Source organism: Meles meles, chromosome 4 (assembly GCF_922984935.1).
Source record: "Meles meles chromosome 4, mMelMel3.1 paternal haplotype, whole genome shotgun sequence".
Classification (NCBI taxonomy): Eukaryota; Metazoa; Chordata; class Mammalia; order Carnivora; family Mustelidae; genus Meles; species Meles meles.
Window position 1 is genome coordinate 99,804,754 of NC_060069.1, and position 27,308 is coordinate 99,832,061.

A 27,308-nucleotide genomic window follows, 5' to 3' on the forward strand; every position below is an offset into this window, starting at 1 on the left:
AAGGAAGAAGAAAAGAGTGCTACAGGTGGTTGGAGGGTGAGCAATTCCTTCAGTTCTTCTGCTCTGGCATCTCTGAAAATCATCTCAAACCTTGCTTATGGTTCTAGACCCCCAAAGTGGAACAGACCGAAAATCTATACAAACACATAATTGGGGATTGGTCTTTGCCTTATTATCTATTTGTTCAATTGACCTACCTACTTCGTGTTCTTTTTGTTTTTTACTTGCTTGTTTCTTACTTGTTTAACATAGCTACGGACTGTTCTGTTGCTGTATAGATATAGCCTTAGAGAAATGGGCATTTCTAAACTACAGTCCAGCCAAAGGTATAAACGTTTCATCTGTGGCGTAAAGGATTAATATCCTGATAGTATTAGGCAGACAGCACGGTACAATAGAAAGAGTACTGTTTTGAGAGTTGTGCTTTCTGAATACTGTCGGTGATCTGAAATAACTGTAAGCTCTAGGCTTCCATGTTTCAGCTATAAAACAGAGGGACTGAACAAGAAGATCTTCTTGGTCTTTACCAGCTTTAGTGGTGTGCAATTCTTTTAATTACATATGTTTCCTGATTTTCCTCTGATTTCTTTAATTTATTAATGAGCGCTTAATGGGTTGGAATCAAAGTGTTTTTCTGACAAGTGGGGTGATAACACTTGCATTGTTTATCTCAAAGTGTTACAGTGAAGATAAAATATAAAGTTGTGCATGTCACTAAGCATTATGAACTGCAAAATCCCATACTTGTGCATAACAAATTATTATTGTATATTTCTATTTCTATTATGAAAGACCTATGATACTTCAGTGTGCAACCAGCAGAGGGAGACAAGTTCAGATTATATTTCTTCTTCAAACATAGAAGCAGTTAATTGCTCTGTGCAAATGTGTTTTTAAAAATTAAAATGAGCTTCATATTATTAGCAAATATATCACTAGCTCAATGCTCTATTTGTATATTAAAGTTACAGAAACTAATGAGAGAAAGAAAACACGAGAAAAAATTGGTGGTGGGGGGATAAATGTTTGATTTCTGGGCTTACTTTATCACAGGATTCAGAGATAGCTCTGCTACGAAGCATGTTGTATTCCTCTGACAACTTCCTAAGCATGTCCATCTGGAGGTACAGACTATTTGAGTACCAATTTAGGAACCAGTTCAGAATTCTAAAAGTAGAATTTCCAAATTTCCTCTGAAACTAGTTTCTTAACTCAACTTTCTCATTTTACCAGCCTGGACTTGAAGATGGAAACACACACACACACACACACACACACACAGGGGTGGGGGTGGGAGAGAGAATGAAATCTTCTGTATCCAATTAGTTGACAAGTCCTATCAGTGCCTCTCTGAAATGCCTCCAGAAGTCTTCACTCCTTTTTTCCTTCCACTGTGCTTGTCCTGTGACCTGCTTTTATTATCTCTTGCCTTTTTTATTTCAGAAAGGTTATAACTGGTCTTCCCCAAGTTTGACTTGCCCGAGTCCATCTCCCACTCCATTGCCAGTTAGTTATCTTCTTAAAACACAAGTCTGATGATGTCTCTTGCTTGAAGCCTTTCTTTAATGGCTTCCTTTTGCATATAGAATAAAGACAAACTCATTAACCTGCCTGCAAAGACCCTCACTGACCCCCGCTTATAAAAATCAGTCATTTTTGATTCTAACTTTTTCCATCTCTACCTCCACATCCTTTCCTACAACTTACCTTCCCCACTAACATAAAGTTGCTGAAGGAAGGCCTTCATCATTATGAGAAAGCAATAATGTATATAATGAATGATGCTCATTCCCTTTTTCTTCTGTCACCAACAGCTTTATTAGCCTTCTAACTAGTTTCTCCACTTCATCTTCCTTCTAACCTCTGGTTTCTCAGTGCCAGAATTATCTCCCTAAGATACCCATATCTCATCTCACTCCTTCACAATTTAAAGTAGCCTTCCAAATAGGAGATGCTTCATTCTGGGATTCAGGACTCTCCATTATGTAGGTTTTCTCTTCAGCCTTTACTCTCTCCTTCCTGCTGCTAGGCAGGCAAGTCTTCCTCCAGTTCCAGTCTTTTTTTCAGGATGGTTCTCTTGGCTATCCTTTGCATCCCTTGCATAAGGTGTTGCCTTCCTCCAGTCTCCTCTTATACATTTTCTAAGAGTTACCTAAAATACCATTTTCTCCAAGAAGCCTCCTTCCCGATTACCTTTTCTGAACCACCACTGTGTTTTGATTCTGCTCCCTTCTAATTTAGTACTCAACTGTTCACTGGCTATCTTAGTCTCTGTTTCAGCAGTCTTTACCTGACTTCTCCATCAGGGTTGTGGGTCCCTGAATTTTATTATTTTGCGGTACTGCTCAGTATCAGAGAGGACTAGGCATCTATGTTGATTAATTTTGGTCCTGTTCTGTGAGGGGAGAGGCTTACCTTACAATTGCACAGAGATGATGTTTGGCCCCTCTCTAGGAGGGGCCTTGGATGGCATTCCCCTCATAGATCCCATGAGGGCAGGGTGTCAGTTGTGTACATTATTGTTTCTCCAGAGTTTAGCACACTAGTTACATGGTAGGTCTCAAAAAAAATTGCCTATTTTAGTGAATTGTTTTTTACCTAGCAACACCACTGATGAGACCCATTTTGCGAATCCTCTTCCTCTCACACAGTCTGTGCTCCTACATTCATTGCTAACGGGAGAGAGGGCTGAGAATGTGATTTGCAGAAAGAAAAGGAAGACACTTTTAAGCAGGCACACTTCTGGGACCTTTTGAATAAAATAATGACCTAACACTAGACTTGCCCTGCAGCTCAATATTGTCAGTAAACTCTTGAGAAAACATATTAGTGTTATTTACATGATTTATAGCCTCAAGATATTTAACTAGGCATTCCATTTAGATTTAGCAGGATAACTATTGCTTGCTAAATAAATATAGATATATAAGAAAATATTTAGTAAAGTTTAGCAATTAAGTGGCATCTGCTCATCTTGTTAGGTACTTCTTAATCTGTAGCAAAGCACTTTCTTACACTGACATTTAGTTAATGTATAATAACCATATCAAGGGTAAGTGAAGTTTATACCCGAAGAAAACACTGATTGAGACACAGTTTTGTTTTTGTTTTTGTTTTCTTGACTAACTGGTATAAATTATGGTCTACTTGGCATTCTGTCAGTTCTTATTTGATGAGTGGTGTCGTCCTGCAAGGGAACACCAGGATTGGTGTTTGGTACACCAATACACCAGTGCGGTAGAATTGAACTAGTACAGTAGTATGTGGGAAATATTCATCACTTATGATAGAACATGGCCTTTCGGGGGAGGGTCTTCCCATCATGAGCAGGTCTAGTTAACTCAATCTTACCTTCTTTCCCGTTGCTACTCCCCAGTCCAAGCCGGTTGACAAGGACTTACTTTCATTTGTCTCCTTGCTTCCACTACTGCTCTCCTACACAATCCATTCTCCATAAGATATTTGGAGCAATCTTCCTCTCAATCCCTTGCTTAAAATCTTTTACTGATCCTTCAAGTCACTAAAATCTAAATTCTTGCCTTGGAATATCTTCATTATTACCCCTCCTCAATTTCTAATCTCATCCGCTTTTTCTAGCTACCTCCCACAGCATATACATAAACCAAATTCCTGGGTCACTGTTCTTGTTTTGTTTTCTTGTGTATTGTGTATGGGTCCCTGCCTCAGAACCTCCGCACACGCCATTTCCTTTATCTGGAGAAGTCTTCTTGCAGGTATTTGCATGTCTGCTTCCTTTAGATTTCAGCATATACATCCCCCTCACCTTACCTCTAGGCCTTTTCTCTGCATCACACCTGTTTTTCTCCATAGCATTTACTTTCCAACATAATCTCATCATGTACTTATTCGTTTAGTGTCTATTTCTCCATCAAGGATGTAAGTTCTATGAGAACAGAGTCTTAGCTTGTCTTGTGTAACTATCATATCAATAAACACTGAATGAGCGAATGACTCATAAACCTACTGGGCATGTCAGAGTACAGAACGACACACCTGCCTCCACTCTTTCTCATTTCTCCTTGGCCTACTTCCTGAGTATAGGTATCCAAGTCACTACGGTAACCAGAAATAGAGGATATAATTGTCTGATTACCTGCTTGTACTACCATCTTGCTATATTGAAGATGCCGCTACCACCGTCTTTCCAGCTGTTGCAGTGTTCTTCCTATATGGGAGGGATGGACGAAAGAACAGCAGCAATGCAGATGCAGCATTACTTGGCAATTGCCACCTCCTAGTCCAGGGTGACAGGCTGGACAACCCAGAAAAACGGAAGGTCTAAGGGATAGTATGTACATGTCTGTGAAATAAAAAGACACAAATAGGAGAGTAAGTTTGCTGGTGTGGGAGGACCCAAGCAGCAACTCAAGAACCTCAAAGACTTCATGAAAATTTGGACAGATCCAAGTATTGATACTTACCAAAACAGAATGAATAAGCGAAGAAGCAGAAGACAAGTGTGGTAACAATATACCACAAAGACATGAACGAATTTAATTGTGCAGACTACAGATTGAGTGAGAGTGCTGTAGTAAGGATTTGAACAATATTTAACTGACTTGAAGCTGTGCTCGCTTCGGCAGCACATATACTAACTGACTTGAAGCTGATTGATTCTGTTAGGCAGGGAGGCACTGGATGAAACCACCATACTCAAAGGAGCCAGATTCTGAAGGAGATTCACACGCGATAGTGCCATGTTTATGAACATAAACTGAGATACTTGAATATTGCTGAATTATGATGAAATCATTGAAAATGTCGTAGCAGGAATCCTAAGGAGAAGTATTAACAGTTCTGCATTTCTAGTTCGTGTGGAAATGCTAATTCCACTTACGAAAGTAAAGTATAGGCATGGCGTTATTATGATTAAGACCTTACAACTGTAGAAATGTAGAGTGGTACATTAATAATATTATAGACATGTTTAGCATAAAATGCAAGCAATGTAACTAAATTAGTTGTACATTCCAGGCTGCATCTGGATTTCCTGTGAGCCTGTTACGTTATAAAGCTAAACAGAAGAATAAACCTTTCATGCTTCTTAGGGTGCTCAGACGTTAGCCAGTTTTTGTTTTTCCTGTAGTGTTTGTCCCTGGAGAGTGCCAGAATCTTCTAAAGCCTCTTTTAGAAGGCAGTATGTTATTTTAAAGTAGTAGTTAAGATCATCTTACTTGGGTGATGATGGCTGTTTCACATGGCTAACAGCCATACTTGCCTCACAAATAACCCGAAAGTATGTTCATTTTTGCCAGCCCTCTTGGAAGAATGCATATAGTGGTGTACAGAAAAATAGCTTGTATAAATTTCGGTTACTTGTCTATTTGTTTCTTTCTTTACATTTCTTAGGAAAGCAAAGCAGAGGAGTTCATATTGAAATACATTTGGGGGAGCGACCATTAGGATGAGATAAGTTAATATGTATATATTTTATATATATACATATATATGTAGATATATATATACACACTATATATGTATCTATATGTGTATATAGATATACATATAGTATATGTATATATAGACTATTGGATTTATTAGAATTTATTAGATCTCACTGAGAGATTCTGGAGGCAAGAAAAGGAGTCCACAAGGGAGCAAAAAGAGGAAAACTCCGAGAGAACATAAAGTTGAAATCCAAGTCACTCACAAATAGATTTATTACCTTATAAATGATGGGACAAGCCATGTGAGTGGGCTTAGGCATTCAGTCATTCCTTTATTCTCACAATCATCAATTATAGAGTGCTGCCTTTGTGCCAAGAGTTGGGTTAAGAAGTTGTATTTGAAGTGCCTCCTGGACATAAATTATAAATATTAAAGAGTTAACTTATATATTAAACTTCATTTAATGGAAATTCTTCAGAAATCCAGTATAAATTATCAGCCTAAATTAGAGAATTTTTAAAAAGTAATCTTCTTGAAAAAATAAAATAAAATGTAGTTGTCTTTTTGCGTTTTACTTCCAAGAAACATAATAAGTCAATTTAGTTTAGCAAAAGTGACCAATAAATGGACTTTAATGAAAATATTTTTTTAAAAAACCCTTTTAATTACGTTATATCATTTCTTTCTATATGCATATGGCACTTACAATGTTGTCTTCTTAGTTACGTTAGGCATGTCTATTCTATTTTTTATTACAAGCCTGATTAACTTAATGTATTCTTTTCTCAGAATGATGATAGTGACGAACTCCAGAGTTGATTGATTTGTTGTGAATCCCACATTCCTGTTACTTTGGTGTGAATTATTTTCAATCCCAGTATGTTAATCTTGATGGTTAATGTTAATCCTACTGGTAATTTGAGATTACTTGTATACACATTAGTCAGCAACCCTTATACAACATGTCCAGCAAATCATACGCTACCATCCCACCGTTCTTCCTTCCTGCCCTGGAAAAAACTTCATTTCTTCATTCAAAGTGTAGCCCAATGATACAAGAGGATACTGACATTCTAGTTCCCATGTGGAGAGAGGGGTGTCTGGCCTCATCAATGGAAATAGATTTTCTTGTGGCCCCAGTCTTTCCGGTCTTTATTTTCTTCCTCCTGACACTGGAGAAATATTGCTCACGCAAAGAAGAGGTTCTATCTAAGACTACCCTTCATCTCTAAAAGATCAGAAGTCCACTGGGGATTGTTAAGCCCATTGGCAGGGGTCAGTGGGGGTGGGTGGTCTTTTCCCTGCAATCTCCGCATAGAGTTATGTAACCCAAGCATCTCCATTTGTCACTTGAAGTTCATTTTTCCATTGGTACTGGGAACAACAGGATTATGGGTTTTGACTTAATCATTTTTGTGACAAAAAAAATCCAAGTTTTAAACAGCTGTGTTACAGATTAGGGGTGGAACATCCCTGGTTTATTATCTGGGCACTGCTTATCAGCACCCACATAGTGCAAAACACTTGAAAAACACAAATTTTTCCTTACTTTCCTCACATAATCTGTAAGAGTGCACCTACCTTTTACATTGAAAAAGTTCAGCGGATAAATTCTCTGAATTCTGGCAGGAAAAGATAGGTGTCAAAACAGTAAATGCCTCTTTAGGGCTTGTACTCTAATGGGACTTGATAAGAATTCCTAAACATACTCTCTTTCCCACCCCGTGCCCTTGGCTAATCATTTGTGTTAACTAAGAGGGGTGGACATAATATGTGTGCATATATACTTATATATATTTGTAGATTTAGAGAAAGTTGTATAAGACCTGGAAATACTTGTTGCCTCCAAACAGGAAAAAATGTTGTCCAAAGACAGGAGTAGGAAAGATATCTACAATTTGTTCTGCACCATTCTGTACCACTTGATTTTTGCATCATGGCCATGCCTTAACTATTCAAATAAACAAAACTTAAAAAGAAAAAAAAAGTCCTTGACTGGTCTACCCCTATCTTTTATCCTCAGCATCAGTAGTGAGGGAGACGTCTAACAGTGCGGGGCTGTCACATGAGTGACTAACAGTGTTAGCCCCTTTGGTTCTTATCACTTGTCTTGACTCCTGGAGTAGAATGACAAATGATGGTAACCTGTCTGCCATTCGCACAGGAGTGCTGTATGTAGACTAAATGCGGTCCTATAAGTGACAAGTGTTCTGATATATGAATCTCTTCCTTACATATGAATATTTTTTGAGAAAAACGTGCCCGTAGCAACTTCGGTAGGATCAGCAACATGACATTTAGACAGTAATCCTTAGTACCATTCCTCGCATGTGGGACTCAGTGAGGGGTTCCTGTAGAGTGAAGTTGATTTAGGGATTGGGGATCAGCTGCTGAGGCGGGCACTTGGAAAAGACAAACCAGGCATTCACATTCCAGACCACTCAATACCAGCATTGTCTCCAATCCATCTTTCATAAGGGGGCTCCGAGAGGGGGAGGGGTTAAAGGAAGGAGAGAAAAGAAACCTTTTTAATCAGTAAAAGAAAGTGCAGGAGAGAGGAAAGAATGAACAGGGGGTGAGTGTGAAAAGCCCGTGGCCAGGACTATTTAGTTTCTAAATCAACTTTGCCTTTTAATCTGAGCCTTCCCTGTCAAGTTTCTCCTCCGTTTTACATGCCCTATCCCATCTTTGGGCACTGGTGCCCCTCCACTCCCCATGCTTTCTTATCCTTTTCTGGTTCATTCCCTTCATCTCTCCCAGTTTGCCTTCTCCATGCCTTCTCTCCTTCCTGGCTCCTTTTCCTTTTCCTCTCCCTTCCCCTCCCCCTCATCCTTTCCCACACTCTTTCTCCTGTGCTTTTACAGCCTGAGTCCTTCTCCTTCTCCCCTTTCTCTTGCACAGTACATCCAAGCTCCATTCCCTCTTCTTAAGGAAATCAGCCAGGCCTCAGATGGAGCTGTTGTCCTGACAACCTAAAGGCGCATCGGGCTTTCACTGAGGCTGGCTGCTGCTGAAGGGGGCAGTTGTGCAAAGCGAGGGGCCAGGCTGGCGGAGAGGATGACGTGGAGGGGCTGTTGAAATCCGTGGGGGGGGGGGGGGGGGGGCGGGGAGGTGCGAGCGGAGGGGAGGGACTGGAGGGAGAAACAGGAAAGGGAGGGGGGTGGGTAGAGACTCTGGGCTGCTACCGCTGCTGTGTGGGTTTCTTTACACTCCCTGGCAGGCTGGGTGCCGGCTCTCTCGCCTGCCTGCCCGCCCGCCTGGGAAAGTGGGTTAGGGAGGGAAGGAGCTCAGCTCAGACACTGGCAAAGGAGCATCCAGCCACAGACCAGAGAAGAACACCTTCCTTTTGCAGCTTTCTCTTCATCTTTTCTAGAGGGTTTTATATTTGCACTCTCTCCTTTCAAATTGTGTTCCTTTGACTTTCCCCCCACCTCCGCTTGGGTTTTTATGCGGGCTTTGTTAAGTCTTAGAGGGAAGAGAGACTGAGCCAGGGAAAGAGAGGCAAAGTGGAAAGGAGCACAAACTGGCAAAGCCCGTTCTGCCTTGGCTGTTGAAAGCCCTGTGTTTGTAAAGCCCTCTCGGCGTGAGCAACACGCACACACCCTCCAGAGTACACCGCGGACCTGCACCTCGGCGTGGCCACCATGGTCGGCAGAGTTCAGCCTGATCGGAAACAGTTGCCGCTAGTCCTACTGAGATTGCTCTGCCTTCTTCCCACAGGACTGCCTGTTCGCAGCGTGGATTTTAACCGAGGCACGGACAACATCACCGTGAGGCAGGGGGACACAGCCATTCTCAGGTAGGGCTTTGGGGCAACTTTTCTGCTGTGCGTGTGTGTGTGTTTGTGTGTGTGTGTGTGTGTGTGTGTGTATGAGTGTGTGATCTTCAACTTCAGATTCTGATGCTGCAGGCGTGTATGTGTGTGTGTGTGTTGTGCATGCACACGCGCCTTTTACTGAGTGGCCCAGGTGTCTGCCAACAAATTTGAAGGGGATTCTATTTCCCATCAAGGACCAGCAACGTTGGTTAAATGGTATTTGGTTTCTTAGGACCTTGTTTCTCTTACCAAGAAAGCCTAACTTCACCTATGGTATTAGTGACATTTGGGCAGTATTCTTGCTTTGGTAATTTCCGATGCTTTGCACTTAAGAGTTTTGTTGGGGTTCTTTAATAGGGAAAGAAGAGTTGTTGAATTATGGCTCTCAGAGAGTGGTACATAGTACTGCATTCTCTTTGCTGTGTGTGTGTGTGTGTGTGTGTGTGAGAGAGAGAGAGAGAGAGAGAGAGGGAGAGGGAATATATGCACATCAAGGCTCTAGCCCTGCCCCAGCAGTAGTTCAGACTGGAGACTTTCTGGAAGGATCATCTAATTGACATCGAGGGCAATAAATCAATCTTAGAACTTTGGTTGGTTACTGAGCCTTTTCTGGAATGTGGATAGACATCAACACATGAAAGTATGGAAGAAAAAGAAAAGGAACTTGCCAAATTGCTGTTGTTTAAGAATAGGAGTATTAAGCGCAAAGGTTAGGCAAGAATTAACCTGGTGTAAAATGGGTATTTCAAATTGATTATTCACCTTAAAGTCCCATCTCCGTGTGGCTCTGCCAAACTCTGAATAAAATTTGGGATTGAAATCTGGACAGGGAGAGTCCCAGTCCTTGGGAGTTTGACCCCTCTGAGGGACAGTGAACTGCAGAAACTCAGATGGAACCTAGCTGTAATTCTATTTCTAACAAAAAGCTTCAAGCTTCTTTTCCTGTGTTTCTCTTTTCTCTTCCCCTCCTCCACCCACTGCACATAACCCTAGTCTTTTTTTTTCCAGCTTTCTTAAATTTCTATCAGATACCAAAAAAAAAAAAAAAAAAATTTTCCTTGGAGATCCTTTAAAATCTCATTTTGTCCAAATAAAATGACCCAGTGTCAGTCTGTCTGTACAGTTAATATTGCTTGTTGCGGCAATAAAAAACAGTAGACTACAGAAAGTAAACCTCTAATCTGTGTGCGAGGAGCTGATAGTGCATAAACCCTGGGGCATCAGGGAGCAGTTCTCTAGCAGAGCTGCCTACAGCAGCAAAGTTTTCTTTCCTTTTCTCAGAAATAAATTTGGTTGGCTGTCACAGTGTCCTGCTTTGGGATCTCTAGCCTTGTTAGAGAGGAATGTGTACGTGTTGTGTGTTGTGTTGTGTGTGTGTGTGTGTGTGTTGCTGCAGATTGTAAAAACGAAGAAAATCCTAATGTGTAAGTGCTCTTTTCTTCGTTTCCTGAGCATTGAGTGATTATGAATCCCAAAGATCCTACTATCCAAAGCAGATTTTCCCTACAAGCTTTCCAGCCCTGTAAACCTGCATGTGTGATTTATCCACATGGAATAATAAGATTTATAGAGTAATTTATCTGTTTGCAAAGGCATTTGGATATGATGCAGAAAATGTTTTTTGCAAACACATAAGCATGCCATCTCAACTGCTAACATTCAGACTCTCTAACATCATTAACCCTTACTAGTGAGGCACTCTATATAAATTTATGCTATCCCCAGGAAGACTTGTTTTTGTGGATTATGAAACTGATTAGAGGGAAAGTGAATACCTGGATGTGTAACTTTTTATTTAAATGCCCATGAACTCTGTAAGTCAGCATCACCTGTATCTTAAGTTGTAGCTGTCAAAGGGTTAGGTAAACATCTAAATGTTTATTCAGAGGAAAAAGAATATTCTTGTACTTTCATATCGCATATGCATAGAAGTCTATGTCTGTGAGAGGTGTCTTATTCCATGTATATCTACATATGATATAGATGTGCTTTCATGTGTCTCTGGCTTCAAAGAAATGGAGTTTTAAGCATTACACTTTAGTAGATATTACGGTGTGGAAATGGAGGGAGTGAGAAGTGAGAATAAATATAGAAGCAGTTATTCACTGGGAAAGAGAAGCTAGACAAACAGAGCATGCAGAGAAGTCACCTGTGAGAGTCCGTTGCTTTTCCAGACCTCACCTAATGTGCCCTCTTTTAAATTTCCTCTGCCTCGAACAAGGCTTTTATTTCTGGGTTGGTGGAGCTCTATCAGAAGTAACTATGGAGAGAGCTCCTTTTGTTTTCTTCGCTGACCTTCTTCTCAATCTCTTTAACTGAGCCCAGTAAGCTTTGTGGGTCAGTTTCCCGGTGAAGAATGGTTTTCTTGCTTTCTGTTTACAAGTCTAGCCTGGGAAATACTTGCTTCTACTTTATTTGTGACATTTTACTGAGAGCATGAGATTCCAGTGAGGAGAGGAAGGAGAACTTGATTCATTGGAAGGCACAGTAGACGTTTGGCACTGAGAAAGTGAAATGGCAAGGAGAACAACAACAAAAAAAAATTCTCTCAGTGAATCTGTGGCCCTGAATAATCTGAAATGTTAAAAGGAGACAAGGAAGGTTTATAGTTCTGGTGGTCCAGTGACAGGAGTTTGGCTGACCGTCCCCAAAACATTTACCTTTACTGCCTTACTCCCATGAAAAGAAAAGTATATATTTTTTGGAACTGATGCTCAATTTTGTGTAATTATGATAGGAGATGAATTCTAGTCTTGGGTCTTACTTTGTAATTTCTATCTTTTGCGGGGGGGGGGGGGCAACAAAAGACTGTAGAGTGAAGGTAGCAGGACTAGTTGGAAAGAAAAATACTCTCATGTATCCCAACCTCACCCTGTTGTTTCCCAGACAAGAATCTAGATATCCAGAAGTTTTTTTGAGATCCTTTAAGAGCTAAAGGAAACCACACACCATCTTCTATCTCAGGGCACAGAATCAAAGTACCATTCATAGACCAGTAGCAACAGTGGCACATGGGTTTCTTCCTACATACTGAACCAGAATCTGCATTTATATTTGCATGCAGAGTGAAGTACAAGACATACCCACAGGATTTGTCTTATGGGAGTGTCTCAGGTGTTTTTCTGAACAGAGCACACCTGCCTCACTGCCACCTCAACAAGTGTAGGAATTCATCAATTACTGGACACATTTTTAGCACTGATATTTCTAACTTTGTACCCTTGCACACAGGCTCACAAAGAGGTTCACCTCCTGGTTATTCTTGGCAGGTTGAAATCATGTGGCTCCCTTGATAAGTCAAAGGAAAAATGGAAATAATGTTCTTATCTAGCCTTTAAAATTTCATTTTTAACAGTCCCACTGACTATATTTTTAACATCAGTAGCATATGTCTAAAAAGATAATTATAAAATAATTGATCCTAATGTTCAAAAGGTAACTTTGTAAAAATGACATATTTACGCATATTTGTACATGCTGTGTAAGTGCATATGTGGTAAAATGCAGAGGTTTCATACTATCGTGGGTTTAAATATTTTAAATTTGAGGTGTTAAAATTTTATTTAGTTCACAGTTCTGACCCTATTTGATGTTTGTAAGATACTATAATACTCTTTATGGCGATAACATTTTTCCCATTTAAATGTAAATGTACTTAATAGGAGTTAGGTATAAGAAATTAAGTATCTAACATAGCTAAGTTTTTAATTTTTCAAAATTCTGGGTCTTTATTCTCTTGTTTTAACACTAGGGGAAAAAGAGGAAACAACACAAAAGATATGATTATTTGACAGTGCAGTCTGAGAATTTTGTGCAAATTTCAAGGGAAAAATGGCTTCTCTCTATAAGGCATCTGGAACGCCTACATTTACAAAGAAAGTGTCAACACTCAAACATACTTCTGACACAATATGTGATTTTTCTACCACTTGTAATTCACTATTTGAAAACAAACTTTGTGGGCACGGGTCTTTATGGGAAGTTTATGACAATTATGAAGGTTTCTTTTTCTTGTGGCTAAATCACTAATCAACGTTTAGTGGTTATTACTGATATTTTAAGGACACTTCATTTCACATTAAATCCTTTATCAAATATATTTGGTAAATGCTAGAGTATAGCACACTATTCTTTTATCTAGGAATATGGCATATTAATAACACTTTTTAACATTGATGTACCTGTGAATTGTATCGGTTGTCCTTACTTTATGGACAGAGGAACACAGCAGCCAGGTCTCATGTGACAAATGTAATTTGTGATCATTTGTGCTTTTATAACATGGAACACTTAAGTATGTATACACACATCCCACATATTAAGGTGGTTTTTCTGTTCTATGTCATCTGACTTTGAATGAATTATTTGTAGAACTGTGTAGTGAACAACCAAAGTTGACTGACTTATCCACTAAATTAGTTGGTGAGGGTTAAACATTTGTGTTTCTTGAAGTTGGTTCTATATAATAGCAAACTCAGGCAAAAAAAGGATTAGTGCATATTTTTCTGTGGTCTTTGAGAGCTCCAGGTACAAATGTCTGTAACTCATGTGATAGGAAGTTACCTAACTGTGTGCCGGTACCCCTTGCTTAGACCCCATCACTTAGACCTTAGAGAGCCCTTCTCTTCAGGCCATTACTTATGGCTTAGAGCATTTGCCCTGCTTTCAGATGTCCTGCTTGTTAGTTTGTACGACTCAGAAGACCTGGACTCTAATTTTGGATCCATCCTTGTATGCTACATGACTTTGAACAAAGCCCTTAAATATTTGAGCTTCAGTTTCATTTATAAAATGCTGAAACTGCCTATTTTAGTGACTCTAGTTACTGTACAGAGTTGTTTTAAGAAACTCAGAAGAGATAAAGTAGGGAAGTTTGTTCAGTTGTAAACTGCTACACAAGCATAAAACTATTAGTCATTTTCCAACCACATTCAACCAATTGTTCAGACTTTAAGGAGCTCTTTTGCTTCGACCAGTGTTTCTCAAACTTGAAGGTGTATCAGAAGGTGTACCAGGGATGCCTGTTATAACACAGATCACTTGGTTTCTACCTGCAGAGTTCTTGATTCTGTAGGTCTTGGCTAGGGTCTGAGGTTTGCATTTCTAACAAGTTCTTGACGATGCTAATGCTGCAGGACTGGGTCACACTTTGAGAACTACTGACTCTTGCTGCTGCAATCATGTTCTGCAGATGCATATTTTAGGTTTCACACAGCTGCTTTTTAAAATCCCAAATCTCAGGGTCTATCCCAGACCTAACAAGTCAGAATCTACATTTTTTAACAAGATCCTCAAATAATTCACAAACATCTTAAAGTTGGAGAAGTGCTGCTTGAGATGGTTTACAACTATGGCTTCATGTTACAATTAGGTGGAGACCTTTCAAGAAATACTGAAGCCACATATTCTCTACTTTCAGAAATTCTTATTGAATTAGTTTGGGGTAGGGCCTGGCATAGGTATTTTTTTAAAAAATGATTCTGATATGTATATAGAGTTGAGAACTACTGCTTTACCAGTAGAGGAATCTCTTTTACAAAACATCTTTGGGGCAGTGCTTAATGGATATGTAGTAAAAAATTAAAGTAAAATTAAATACTTGGGGAGTATGGCAGCAGCAAAGATGTACAAATTGAATTGGGAGAGAATGAGACCCTCACAGAGCCATTTCTTTACCACATGATCCCATAACTACAATGTCATGGAAAATGGAGTGACTTCATTTTAATATGGATCCAATTTACATAGTATCTATTGAAATAGCATTAAAACTTGGTTTTTAAAAGATTATTGCTTTGTATTCTCACTTCCATTTATATTAGGCAAGACATGGAAACACTTCTACTATGTTTTTTTTTTTCAGGGCTCTCTCTAAGAAAGAAAATAGGTAATACTTAGGCAAGGAAAATATCTTCAGTGATAACTTATTCCACCCAAGCTTGACACTTATGTTGCCGTATATAAAAATATATGATTTACAATATGATAGCTACGTGTTTGTGGACTTCATCTCAGTTTTACGTGGTGATCAATCTTTAGCTGAAACTTAGGATCAAGTCTTTGTGTCATAGGTAAATACCGTCAAGGATCTAATAAGTTCAGAATGCTTAACAAGTACTCAGAAGACCTAGATCTAAATACCTGGAAATAATTCGATCTATTAAATGGGAATAACTGACAATTACTTGGCTTACTAGGCAAGCTATTTTTATGATGATCAAATGACCTACTATGTATTACTGTTTTATAAAGTATAAAATGGCATAAAATAGAAGCTCTTATTAATAAGATCATGGTCATTATATTCAGAGTAGGAAATAACCTTTAGAACATTAGGAAATTTGATAAAATGAGCTTTTCATTTTTATTTCTATGGTCAAGGTTGGCCATTTGTTCTATGTTTGTATCATTCCCCCCCCCCACCTTTAAAGCCATTTAAAGTTACATGTATCTTAGAATATTAGTTGAGTTTCTTATCAGGAGTACAAGGTGAATGAACAATTTTTGGTAGTCACTTGAATCAAAACATAATCTCAAGTTAATGAGTGATTAACCTTCACAAAAGAAAACACTTTCCTTCAGATTTTGTTAATTACTGTAGGATAAACTTGTGGAAATCTAGAGAAAGAAAGGCCTTGGAGATTAGGCAATCCACCATCTCAATTTATTTATTTATTTATTTAGTTAGTTAGTTACTTACTTACTTACTTATTTGAGAGAGAGAGAGAGAGAGACGCGTGCACACAAGCCGGGGCCGGAAGGGAGACGGTGGAGGGGCCTGAAGGAAAAGGGTAACAGAAGCAGACTCCCTGGCTGAGATCATGACCTGAGACCACCTAAGCTCCCACCACCATCTCATTTTAAAGTGATGTACCTGAGGGAGTGCCTGGGTGGCTCAGTTGGTTAAGTGTTTGCCTTCCCCTCAAGTAATGATCCTGTGTTGGTCTTCCTGCTCAGTGGTGAGCCTGCTTCTCCCTCTCCCTCTGCCCCGCTCCCCAGTTTATTGTCTTTCTCTCTCTCTCTCTCACACATGCAGGCGTGTGCACTCTCAAATAAGAAAAAATAATAAACTGATGTAACTGAGAAGAGAAAAATTTAGTTGGTTTTCTAAAGATTTGAGTGATTAGAACTAGAATTCATGCCTCATTCTTATTTAGACATTTTTATTCCACAGTAGCCCTGAAGTTATCTTCCTGGTTTTCATGCTGTCTCATGATATGCTATTTAAAATTATGTCAAAAGTGTCTTTCCCGGGCGCCTGGGTGGCTCAGTGTGTTAGACCGCTGCCTTCGGCTCAGGTCATGATCTCGGGGTCCTGGGATCGAGCCCCGCATCGGGCTCTCCGCTTGGCGGGGAGCCTGCTTCCTCCTCTCTCTCTGCCTGCCTCTCTGCCTACTTGTGATCTCTGTCTGTCAAATAAATAAATAAAATCTTTAAAAAAAAAAGTGTCTTTCCCTTTATTATCTTCTTTTTCCCCTCCCCTCTCTATCTTTCCCTTCTCCTCCACTTGCTTCCTCTGCTGTCTCTTCCTTTTTCTACCCTTCTCTCCCCTTCTTTCTCTCTCATCTCTCCTCCTCTACCCTGTTCTTCCTTTCCTCTCTTCTCTCTCTCATCCCTGAAAATCAAAGCTGAGCCTTCCTTTGAATGATCCTCCTGCTAGTGCTGGTCAAAGAGGAAGTTTTCAGTAAATACTTTACTGTTTACATGCCGAATATCATCTGTCTTAAAAACCTAGGCTTACTTTCTTCACTTGCAGCTTCCATCTTATGATTTTGCAAAGCCAGTCTTGTCTTTGGCAGAACCTATATAACATTTTTTCACATTTGTTTTGTTTTGTTTTCCTTTTTGTTTCTGGTACTCTGCCTCTTACTCAGATTTCTTATCGGAGTTCTTAACTCTTTCCTCCAGTATTTGACTTGGGTTCCTCAAACCTACTACCTTCTTATTGTTACTTCCAACTTTCTACCTGCTTACGGCTCCTATTACTTGTCCCTCTTGGAGACACTGATCAGGATGATTGCACAGTGAGATCATTGTTCAAGGCTTGGATTTCAGTCTGTAGCCCATCCTTTACATAACCTCCAGGGGTGCTCTACACATTGTAGTCATTGTAGATTATACTTAAAATCCTTTGAGGAAGGTAGAACTTATTTTCTACTTGTACACAATTTATTTCGGGCTAACAATGGACTGATTGTTGTCAGTGGGAGGAACTGGACATTGATATAGACCAGTCTCCTGGGATGGTGGAGGCATTGGATGCTAAGTTCCACTACAAATGCCTAGGGGGTTTCTTGTGTGTCATGTAGAATGAGGTTTCATAAAGCTTTCTTAGCAGGTGAGCCAAGGGAGGTCCAACATGTTCCATGAAAAGAACTCACAGTCAGCCCAATAGATAGGCAGGCAAGTATCACAGGGGAGTATATCAGCTCATACAGAGACGTAGTCACAAGGCAGAAGCTCAGAACAGAAGGGTGTCTATGGGATAAGGGCTGGCTTACACATGTCCTCAGTAATAAGGGACTTAGACCCCAGACATACTACCAAGATAGCTACCTTGGTCAAGGGTACAAGCGAAGCTCTGTATCAAAGCTGTTGTATCCAAGGGGTAACATGAAGATAACTCTCAGAGCCCCAAACTCCATCTTTTTAAAACTTGTTTGGGATCACAAAACCTGATCTAGTGAGGGGGAAAAGATAGAGCTAGAGGTCTGAAATGAGATAAGAATTAACACTACTTGCTTTTCCTTGACTTAGGAAACTTTGTTAGATTACATCTTTATTCTATTTAATCGTTTCAGACCCCAGGTAGTTGGCAGAATCATGAACCTGACCTCATCTGACTATCCCGGGCCAATTGTTTTCCAGTATCAATCTGGAAATATCACCAGAGCCTTTAAAATCTTCTCATTATTGGGGCGCCTGGGTGGCTCAGTGGGTTAAAGCCTCTGCCGTTGGCCTTTGGCTCAGGTCATGGTCTCAGGGTCCTGGGATCGAGCCCCGCATCAGGCTCTCTGCTCAGCAAGGAGCCTGCTTCCTCCTCTCTCTCTGCCTGTTTCTCTGCCTACTTGTGATCTCCATCTCTCAAATAAATAAATAAAATCTTAAAAAAATAATCTTAAGTTTTAAAAAAAAAATTCTCATTATCTACAACATAAAGTCAAAGGTCCTCAGCTTGGATAACTCTCCATGCCCTACTGCCTCATTGCATCTACTAATTCAGAACCACTTTCCTTCTCTGTTCATGAGCACGTGAATGTATATACACACACACTTCTCTTATATTTGTTCATGAAACTCTCTCTACCCAGAACCTTCTCTTCCTCCCACCTCTCCACTCTTTCCCACCGTACCTCTTTGCTAGGTTACCTTGTTGCTCCTTCCAGGCTAAGGCTGGTTTTGGTGATATCTCATTCAGAAATCTTCTCTTATTCTCCCAGATTCAGCTAACTACTCTATTTTTATTGGTAATATACTCTCTGTATATGTTTTTTTCTCTCCTAGCTTTATTGAGGTATAATTGATAAAATTTTATGTATTTAAGCTGTATAGTATGATAATTATGTGTATATATACACACAATTATTACCAAAATCAAGTAAATTAAAATATCCATCACTTCACTTAGCTACCTTTCTTTGTGTGTGATAAGAACACCCAGGATCCACTCTCCATGCAAATTTCACATTACAGCACAGCATTATTAACTATCATCACCATGATGTACATTAGATCTCTAGAATGTATTCATCTTATAACTGAAAGTCTACCCTTTGACCAGTATCTCACCATTTTCCCACCTTCGAGTCCCAGGCAACTACCATTCTATTCTCTGTTTTCATGACTTAGCTCTTTTTAAGATTCCATTTATAATTGAGATTGTACAGTATTTGCTTTTATCTACCCTTTTCTCACTTAGCAAAATACTTCCCAGGTTTATCCATGCTGTTGCAAAAAGATCTTAAAAATTTTTATAGCTAAGTAATACCCCATTGTGTCTGTGTGTGTGTGTGTGTACGCATAGAGAGATAGATAGGTATAGATGATATAGTTAGAGATACATCTTGTGTTTTCTTTTTCCATTTATTCATCCGTGCATGTTTGGGTTATTTCCATATCTTGGCTGTTGTGAATAAGGCTGCAATGAACATGGGAGTACAGATACTTCTTTAGGACACTGATTTCCTTCAGATATATGCCCAGAAGTGGGATTGTTGGCTCTATGCATACCTCAACTTAGCATTTACTACACTTTAAGGGCACTGTTGTCTTGCCTCAAATGTATTATCAGTCCTTCAAAGACAAGTGTCTCATCTACTTTAATTTTCTACCCAGGAATTTAGCTTAGTACCTGTAGGTGGTCAGGTAAATATTTATTCACTGAATTAAACAAAGAGGGTGTAGTCATACTGTAAATCAAGCAGATCAGAAATTGGTTTATGGAAGAGGAGATAAGTTGAAGGAGATAGGGATGAAGCGAGTTATGTTAGTGATAAAGCCAACCACTACTAGAGAAATTATAAATGTGTGGTCAAAGAAGGTTAAATAGTAAAATCAGAGATGGATTATTTTCTGATCATTGGTTGAGGGGATAAGGTGTTTGTCTAGAAACACTCCCAACATTTTCCGTTGCAGCTACTCTTTTTAAGCACAGCTTTTTAGAGCATGAGAAAGGCATACAAAGGCATTTTAGGGGAACCCAAAAGTTTAGTCACCAGTGCCTGAAGTATGCTCCATTCCCTGATGGATGAGTTTCTGACAAAACTAGGAATCACTCATTGATCCTGAAGTGAGTCTTGTCCAGTGTCTGTAAAGAGCTCAGAATCCCAGGTAGTTTAAGAAAAGGAATATACCTCCTGGCAGCTGCTGAAACTTTCTCCCTCTAGAGGTGCCTGTGACCTTTCAGAGACTGAATTGAGCATTTGGGTGTTATTTATGGTTGGCAAGATTGTTGTGCAACAGGTATATTCACCTCATCTGTTCTACTTTCTTGTGAAATGAGACAAAGTACAGACAACTTGCACTCATTTGACTCAAAGTAATTATTCATACTGAACAATGACGCCAAGTTGGGTTTTCCAGTGTTGAGCTCTTTACTCACTCCTGGTGAAATTCAAACTTGAATGTACAGTGGACTTTTTAATAATCCCAAATGCTTTCTGTATGTTTTTCCATAATGCACAAGAGCATTATTTATGTGAGGTCAGAGGAAAAGCCTGTAACTCTGAGGAAAATGAAACCCAGCTTCTCTTACAATAATGCCTTACTGTTTATTCCATTATAATTTTTTTTGGTGATGCATTTCTATATTGAGTTTCTATATTTTGAAGTTATCAAAAGTTAATAATATCTTTTCTAAAATAGTGCTTTAATCATGCTACTATTTGCCACACTTCTCTGCTAGGAACAATGTAGACAAAAATGAAAGTCATGTAGTTCAAAACTAAGTCATGCATAGCCAAACGTATACATGTGAAAATATTGATTGAGAAAATTACTCGGTTTCCTAATTTCTAATTCTTGTGCTTCTTCAGTCATATTTCACTCTAGGACACTTATATCAGACCTGTGTATTTTATGGGGTTTAAATCATATATGGTTGCCAGTTTGTGACTGATCTTTGTCTTGAGATGACTAAGATTGTTGTCATCTTATGCATGTTCATGATGTAAATATAAGAGCAAATCTTAAGATCAGCATTTTATATTGCAGAATCATTAATTTAGCAGATGAATTTTTCTTTGACTTTCTGACCATTATTCTTCTGTATTTTTTAAAGCATTTAAAAAATATTTATTTATTTATTTATTTTAGAGAGAGAGAGGGAGAAAGAGAGTGTGTGTGAGCAGGGGAGGGGCAAAGGGAGAGGGAGAGAGAGACTCTCAAGCAGACTCCCCACTGAGCACAGAGCCCAACTTGTGGCTTAATCTAATGACCCAGAGATCATGACCTGAGCTGAAACCAAGAGTTGGATGTTCAACCCACTGAGCCACCCAGGGGTCCTTTTTAAATCTTTTGTTACTCTAATATAATGAACTAATATTCTCTAATATCATCAGCACCTCAAGCAGCTAATGTCTAGAGAATAAACACTAGATCAGGTAAACTTCTAGATTGAACACCAAGGGATTTAGGCTTTATTTCCTAAAACCTTAACTATAGAAAGTTGAGAATTAGCTTTTACTGTTTTAACTCCAAAATGGGAATAATTCCTACTTACCTCTTAAGCAAAGATTTTGGTCTGGTCTGACATTAAGTTTTTCAGTATGATTGAGTTCATTAGAAGAAATGTGCAATGTAGTAAGTGGGATGGTGATATGCTCAAATAAAAAAAAAAATAAACTGCATTATCTTAAAATGTCATAGCATAGGAAACTTAAAAATATTTTTTCACTAATGCCTTAATATTTGTATAGAATAAGACAACTTAAAATCTAGTTCTTCTAAAAATAAAAGCATGTATTTATACAGAATGTGTTATGATGTGTAAACAAATTGTCATACTTAATTACATCATGTGGATTTTTTGAACACAAGATTTTTTAAAAATTTAGTTTCTTTTGCATTTATTAATACTATGTAAAAACAAAAGCATACATGTGGCTTTTATATGACAATAAATTTACATGTATACAATATGAATCTGAATATTATTGTAAACTTGGGTCATAATATTCTTTAATAGGAATCTAATTTAATTTGATGTACCAATGTGGAGAAGTTTACTGTAGAAAACTAAATTTTCCAGGTTATCAAGGATATTAACAGGTACAATATATAAGAAGCACCATATTATGTCCTTTTAACTTGTTTTGATTAATGTTTTATTTTTAATTAATTGTTATGCAAGTGCAAAAATTACTTTGTAAGAGAAGTCAGACTTAATATTTTTTCCCCCCAGACTTAATGTTTCTTGTTTCTGCTATATCTTGGTTAAAATACATAGTAGTCCCTAAGGAGTAAAATAAGATCAGATAACATTTCTTCTATTTGGATTATAGGATAGACACTAATGGTGTATTAGCTAAGTGAGAAATAACTTTCAAAAATGTAAAGTCAATTCCTCATATTTTTTATCTTGATTCTAGACTAAATTTACATTTTCTTTCATTCTAAGTCACCAAGAGATGTCATGATCTGTTAATAAGCATGCTTGTTGAAAATGAGAGACTGGGGACACCTGGGTGGCTCAGTGGGTTAAGCCTCTGCCTTCAGTTCAGGTCATGATCTCAGAGTCCTGAGATTAAGCCCTACATTGGGCTCTCTCCTCAGCAGGGAACCTGCTTCCCCTTCTCTCTCTCTTCATGCCTCTACTTGTGATCTCTGTGTGCAAATAAATAAATAAAATCTTAAAAAAAAAAAAAGAGAGACTGGCCACTGAAGGAAAAGAATAAGAATTCAAATTAAATTTCAATTTTGTTTAATTGTTTATCAAGTAAAATTATCATAATTATGCTTTTATGTCCTTTGCAATATTAAAGATTCAAGGCAAGTGAGTAAATGATTAGAATAATATAAATAAATAAAGGTGTAAGACTCAGATGCATTATATCCAAAGCAATAAAGCACCTTGATAGTATGACCAGTCTTTGGCCAGTATGGTGGTCTTTGGCCATGTTCAATATTTGGATAAAAACACAGGAAGCGAACTTGCTACCATGTGTATAACACAAAAATAAGAGGATAGCTTTGTGTCATACTGTGTGTATGGCACAAAAATAAGAGGACTGTGGTTTTTGCAGAATTATAAGGTAAAAATGGATGATAGCTTTTAGAGAGGTAAATTTTGCTCTCTATATAAAAGAATGTTATTCATATGTGTGTGTGTTATATCACACTTCATCTCCCCCCTCCATAAAAAAAAAAGAAAGAAAGAAGGAAAGGGAAAGAATTTAGGATAGTTTATAATTAAAATAGAACATAATTTAAATAAGTAAATCAGGTTGAATTCTTTTATAAATGATCTTTCAAATAGTTTTATGGCATGATGGAAATAATATAGCTTCTAAGCCAGAGGACCTAGCTCCAAGTATTCCTCTACTAATCTTCAACCTTGTAAGCAAGGGTAAATAAGGGCAAATTATCCCTGCTGGGCCTCAAATCCTCTATTAATAAAAAATGAAAATGATAATATTTACCCTCTTATCTCAGAAAGCTAGTATAAGAATGAAATAAGAAAGACCTATAAAATAAGGATCTGTATGTGTATGTGTGTGTGTATATATATGTGTGTGTGTGTGTGTATGTATGCATGTGTGTGTGTGTGTATACATTTTATATATATGTATCTGTGTGCAGGTATATTTATTTTATAAATGTTCCTTGCTCTTCTGCCAAGTGGAATAGATTTCCTTGTAAAGAAGTAGATTTTAAGTCATCTTCATATTTAAACAGAGGCAAGATAACCACAATTAAGAAATGTTATTTAAAAAGGACTAAAACAGGGACGCCTGGGTGGCTCAGTGTGTTAGACCTCTGCCTTCAGCTCAGGTCATGATCTCAGTGTCCTGGGATCAAGCCCCTCATTGGGCTCTCTGCTCAGCGAGGAGCCTGCTTCTCTCTCTCTCTCTGCCTCACTCTCTGCCTAGTTGTGATCTCTCTCTCCCTCTGTCAAATAAATAAATAAAACCTTAAAAAAAATAAAAAAAATAAATAAAAAGGACTAAAACAGGGATAACCGGGTGGCTCAGATGGTTAAGCATCTGCTTTCAGCTCAGGTCATGATCCCAGTGTCCTGGATCCAGCCCCACATCAGACTCCCTGCTCAATGGGGTGCCTGCTCTCCCTCTGCCTGCCACTCCCCCTGCTTGTGCCTGTGCTTTCTCTCTCTCTGACAAATAAATAAATAATTGTTTAAAAAAAAAGGGACCAAAACCCAAAAACCTTTTTGTAGTAGAAGGTTGAAATGGATGATTTCTCATATATTACCATTAGTATTCCCTCATTCTCTGACATTCTGTATTTCTACTCTTTATTTTGCATGTGTTTATTTATTTATTATTTATTTTGCTGGCATGTATTGTAACTTTGCTTATGAAGAATTTCATTCAAAAATACATTCTGTAATCATTTTTCAGTGGGTTTTAATATTCATACCTCTACTACTTTTTTCCCACTGGAGAATTTACAAACATGTTAAGAGAGAGGGACTGTGTTTCATTAAAATGGAAGATCTTTTAGGCCTTTCATCTTTCTATGTAGATCAATATTAAGACAAATCTGGTCCTAGGAAGATACTTATATATTCATGCAGCTTCACAGAGATAGGTAAGATTGATCCAGTCAAGTAGGGACCTCATTTCTTACACCGTTCAATATGGCTCGAATTGTTATTTTCTTTACTCCCCCAATGAGTAAAGCATGATACTACCTCCCAATTCATGTTGGTTCTCTTTCTACTCTGAGGACTGACATATTCTAGGCCTTGAACTCTCCAGTCCTGGCTCCCTCTGAGCACTGACAGGACTAAGCATCCCCAGCTATTTGATACGAGAACTTTCTCACTGCTGACTCCCTTAGTATCACCAGAGGTCATCTCCAGTAAGATGGGAGTGGAGCAGCAATATCCATTGGCTTTACCTGTGGGTAAATCTGCTATTCCTAAGTTGCTTTATTTGTATCACTCCCTTAATTTTTGCATTACCTACCTTTCCCAGAAATAAAGAAGCAAAAGAACTTGAATGTCTGATTTGCTTTGCTTACAATTCAGATAACCTCTGCTGCCACTAAATATGAGGTCAAATAATGGCATCCATCAATAAATCTAAGCAAATCATATTTCCCAATCTTGCTGAACCTAGTCTCTTTCGCCAACTTCAGCATGTTTGCTCAATTTTTATATGCATGTTACCTTATTTTATTTCTTTTTGTAAAATGACTTTAATTTATCTGAAAGTCCAAACTGTTAAAATCTGTAAACAGTGATTATCAGAGTATTTAACCAGTCTCCTTTCTGTTGAGTTGACAGGTTCTTAGCCAATTACCTCATCACTACTTTAGCCATATTCATACTGAGAGAATTGTTCATGCACAGTTTTGTCTGTAGAACTGGGGTGGGATTTTGGGTAAAAGTTTTGAAAGATCTCAAAAAGTTTGAGCAAACCAAAGTGAGGATTTGAAGGGAGAAATGAAAAGACAGAGACAGGTTAGGGTGAAGCCGATTAGGAAAGGACCAGATGTCAGGATGTCAGTAAAACACACATAGCTCCATTCCAAAGTGGGTTATCTGTGTGTAAATCTGCAAATATTCCCACAAATATCTGTTTCCAAATGGAAAATTGGTGGATGCTAAAATAAAAATAGAGCTTGTTAAAAGATAACGACAAGGAATCCTAATAATTATCTAACAAAATCCTAAATATGTCAGAGTTAATTCTTGTGGATAATGTCTCAGTTTCATTCAATATTAGTCCCAACAGAAAAGGGTTAGGCAATCAGTTCCCAAGCCCTAGTCTCTTTGGCAACTACAGAATTCTTGAAGAGTTTCCAAACTTCCATACGAAACTTAAGCATTATCTGTAGACATTATATATCTCACAGGTAAATAAATTATTGTTTTTCAAACCTAGAGGAGGTAAGGATAACTTCATTAAAATATTGGTTGGAAATGGAAATGAGAAGACTGACAGAATGATAGAGACAGAGGGAGAGTCCTAAGTAAATAAGGTAAAGAATTACTAGAAATATAGATATGGAAAGGCCAGGAATAAATATGAAAGGATATGTGGAATTAAACAGATTTTCAAACTAAGATTAATTTTGTTGGTTAAATTGAGTTTGAGGGGCTATTTAGGTAAAGTTGCCCATTGACAAGTGAATCTGAGAACTCTGGTGTTCAGAAAAAGAACTGCATGACTTAGGATCATGGACTATTTCCCCATTAGGGGATAGTTTTATCTATAGTTTAGATGAAATTACTAAGGAAAGAATGTAACAGGGTTAGTTAGTATGCACAGCCCTGTGCTGGACATTCCATGGGGATTAAATAAATGTCCAACAGAAGTAGATTTAAAGTGGAGTTTAAGCTTTGGGGCTCTTCACTTGCTTGGACCGGCTATTCCAAATTTTGTCTCTAATTTGACGTTTTGCATTTTTTAGAAGAAAGACTCCACACTGTATAAATTTCAGGATCCACAGAAATCTGGATCCATACTTGTTCTAGTTCCTCAGGAATGTCTACAAATGAAAAATTAAGTGACAGTGAAAGCAATATATTCCTAACGATGGTTCAGATGGCTTTTCAAAAACTGCTGTGGGCTGATGTGTTCCTGTGGACATTTTTAATGAAAGAGCTGAGTCTTAAGCATTGTGGTGAAACTTGAACGGGGATAGAGAGGACAAGTAGAAAGCCAGGCATTTCAGTAAGGCAGTGAGGATATAATACATATAGTGACCCAATCTCAGGTTGTGTATTACCAGAAAAACACCAGGAGATCTTTGTCTCAAACTTCTTAGCACACCTCTTTGGGCAGATTAGTAATAATCTACCATACTCTATACTACTATACTATACTATATATACTATATATACTGAACTATACTATACTATACACCATACTCTAGACTACTTTGGCTCATCATTCTTTACCATGAAATACAACCTCACTCTGCTGTTAAGAGCTCTATGTTGCTTCAAAGTTAGGAAATATGGCGATAACGGCTCCAGGGTTCAGGACAACGAGAGAGACACAGGGCGGTCACAGAAGATATATAGTCCCATTTCAGATTTGATTTCCCAGTTGTGCCACAGTGCTATTACAATTTTTACTATTGATTTTTTTTTAAATTTTTCTTTATAGTTAATAATTTTAATGAGCCATCATAGAGTAATAGAACTCCTTTATTCCCACTGCTATCGCTCTATTCCAAACCCTTATCAGTGCATGGCTGACTTCAGTCTTTCCATATATTGAATACTTGCTTTATGCTAGGCACTGGACTGAGTACTGGCAATGAGCAGTGAATAATATGGAGATTATAGTCTAAACTTCTAGATTTTCACCACTGTTCAGATTCTTCTGCAAACACAGCTTTTCATCAGTTCCTTTCCTTGCTTAATAAACTATAATTGGCCTCCAGTCTG

The 27,308-nt window shown here is 38.3% G+C and overlaps 1 protein-coding gene across 3 annotated transcripts in view; it reads left to right on the top strand.

Moving 5' to 3' along the window:
* The first annotated feature begins 8,628 nt into the window (after positions 1 to 8,628).
* Positions 8,629 to 27,308, top strand: part of LOC123940512 (limbic system associated membrane protein) — a 675,683-nt gene continuing 657,003 nt past the window's right edge. For all 3 annotated transcript variants that reach the window (XM_046003374.1, XM_046003375.1, XM_046003376.1), the window contains exon 1: positions 8,629 to 9,208. In XM_046003374.1, coding sequence (XP_045859330.1) covers positions 9,054 to 9,208 — 155 coding nt within the window. In that variant the 5' untranslated portion in view covers positions 8,629 to 9,053. The remainder of the gene's footprint in view (positions 9,209 to 27,308) is intronic.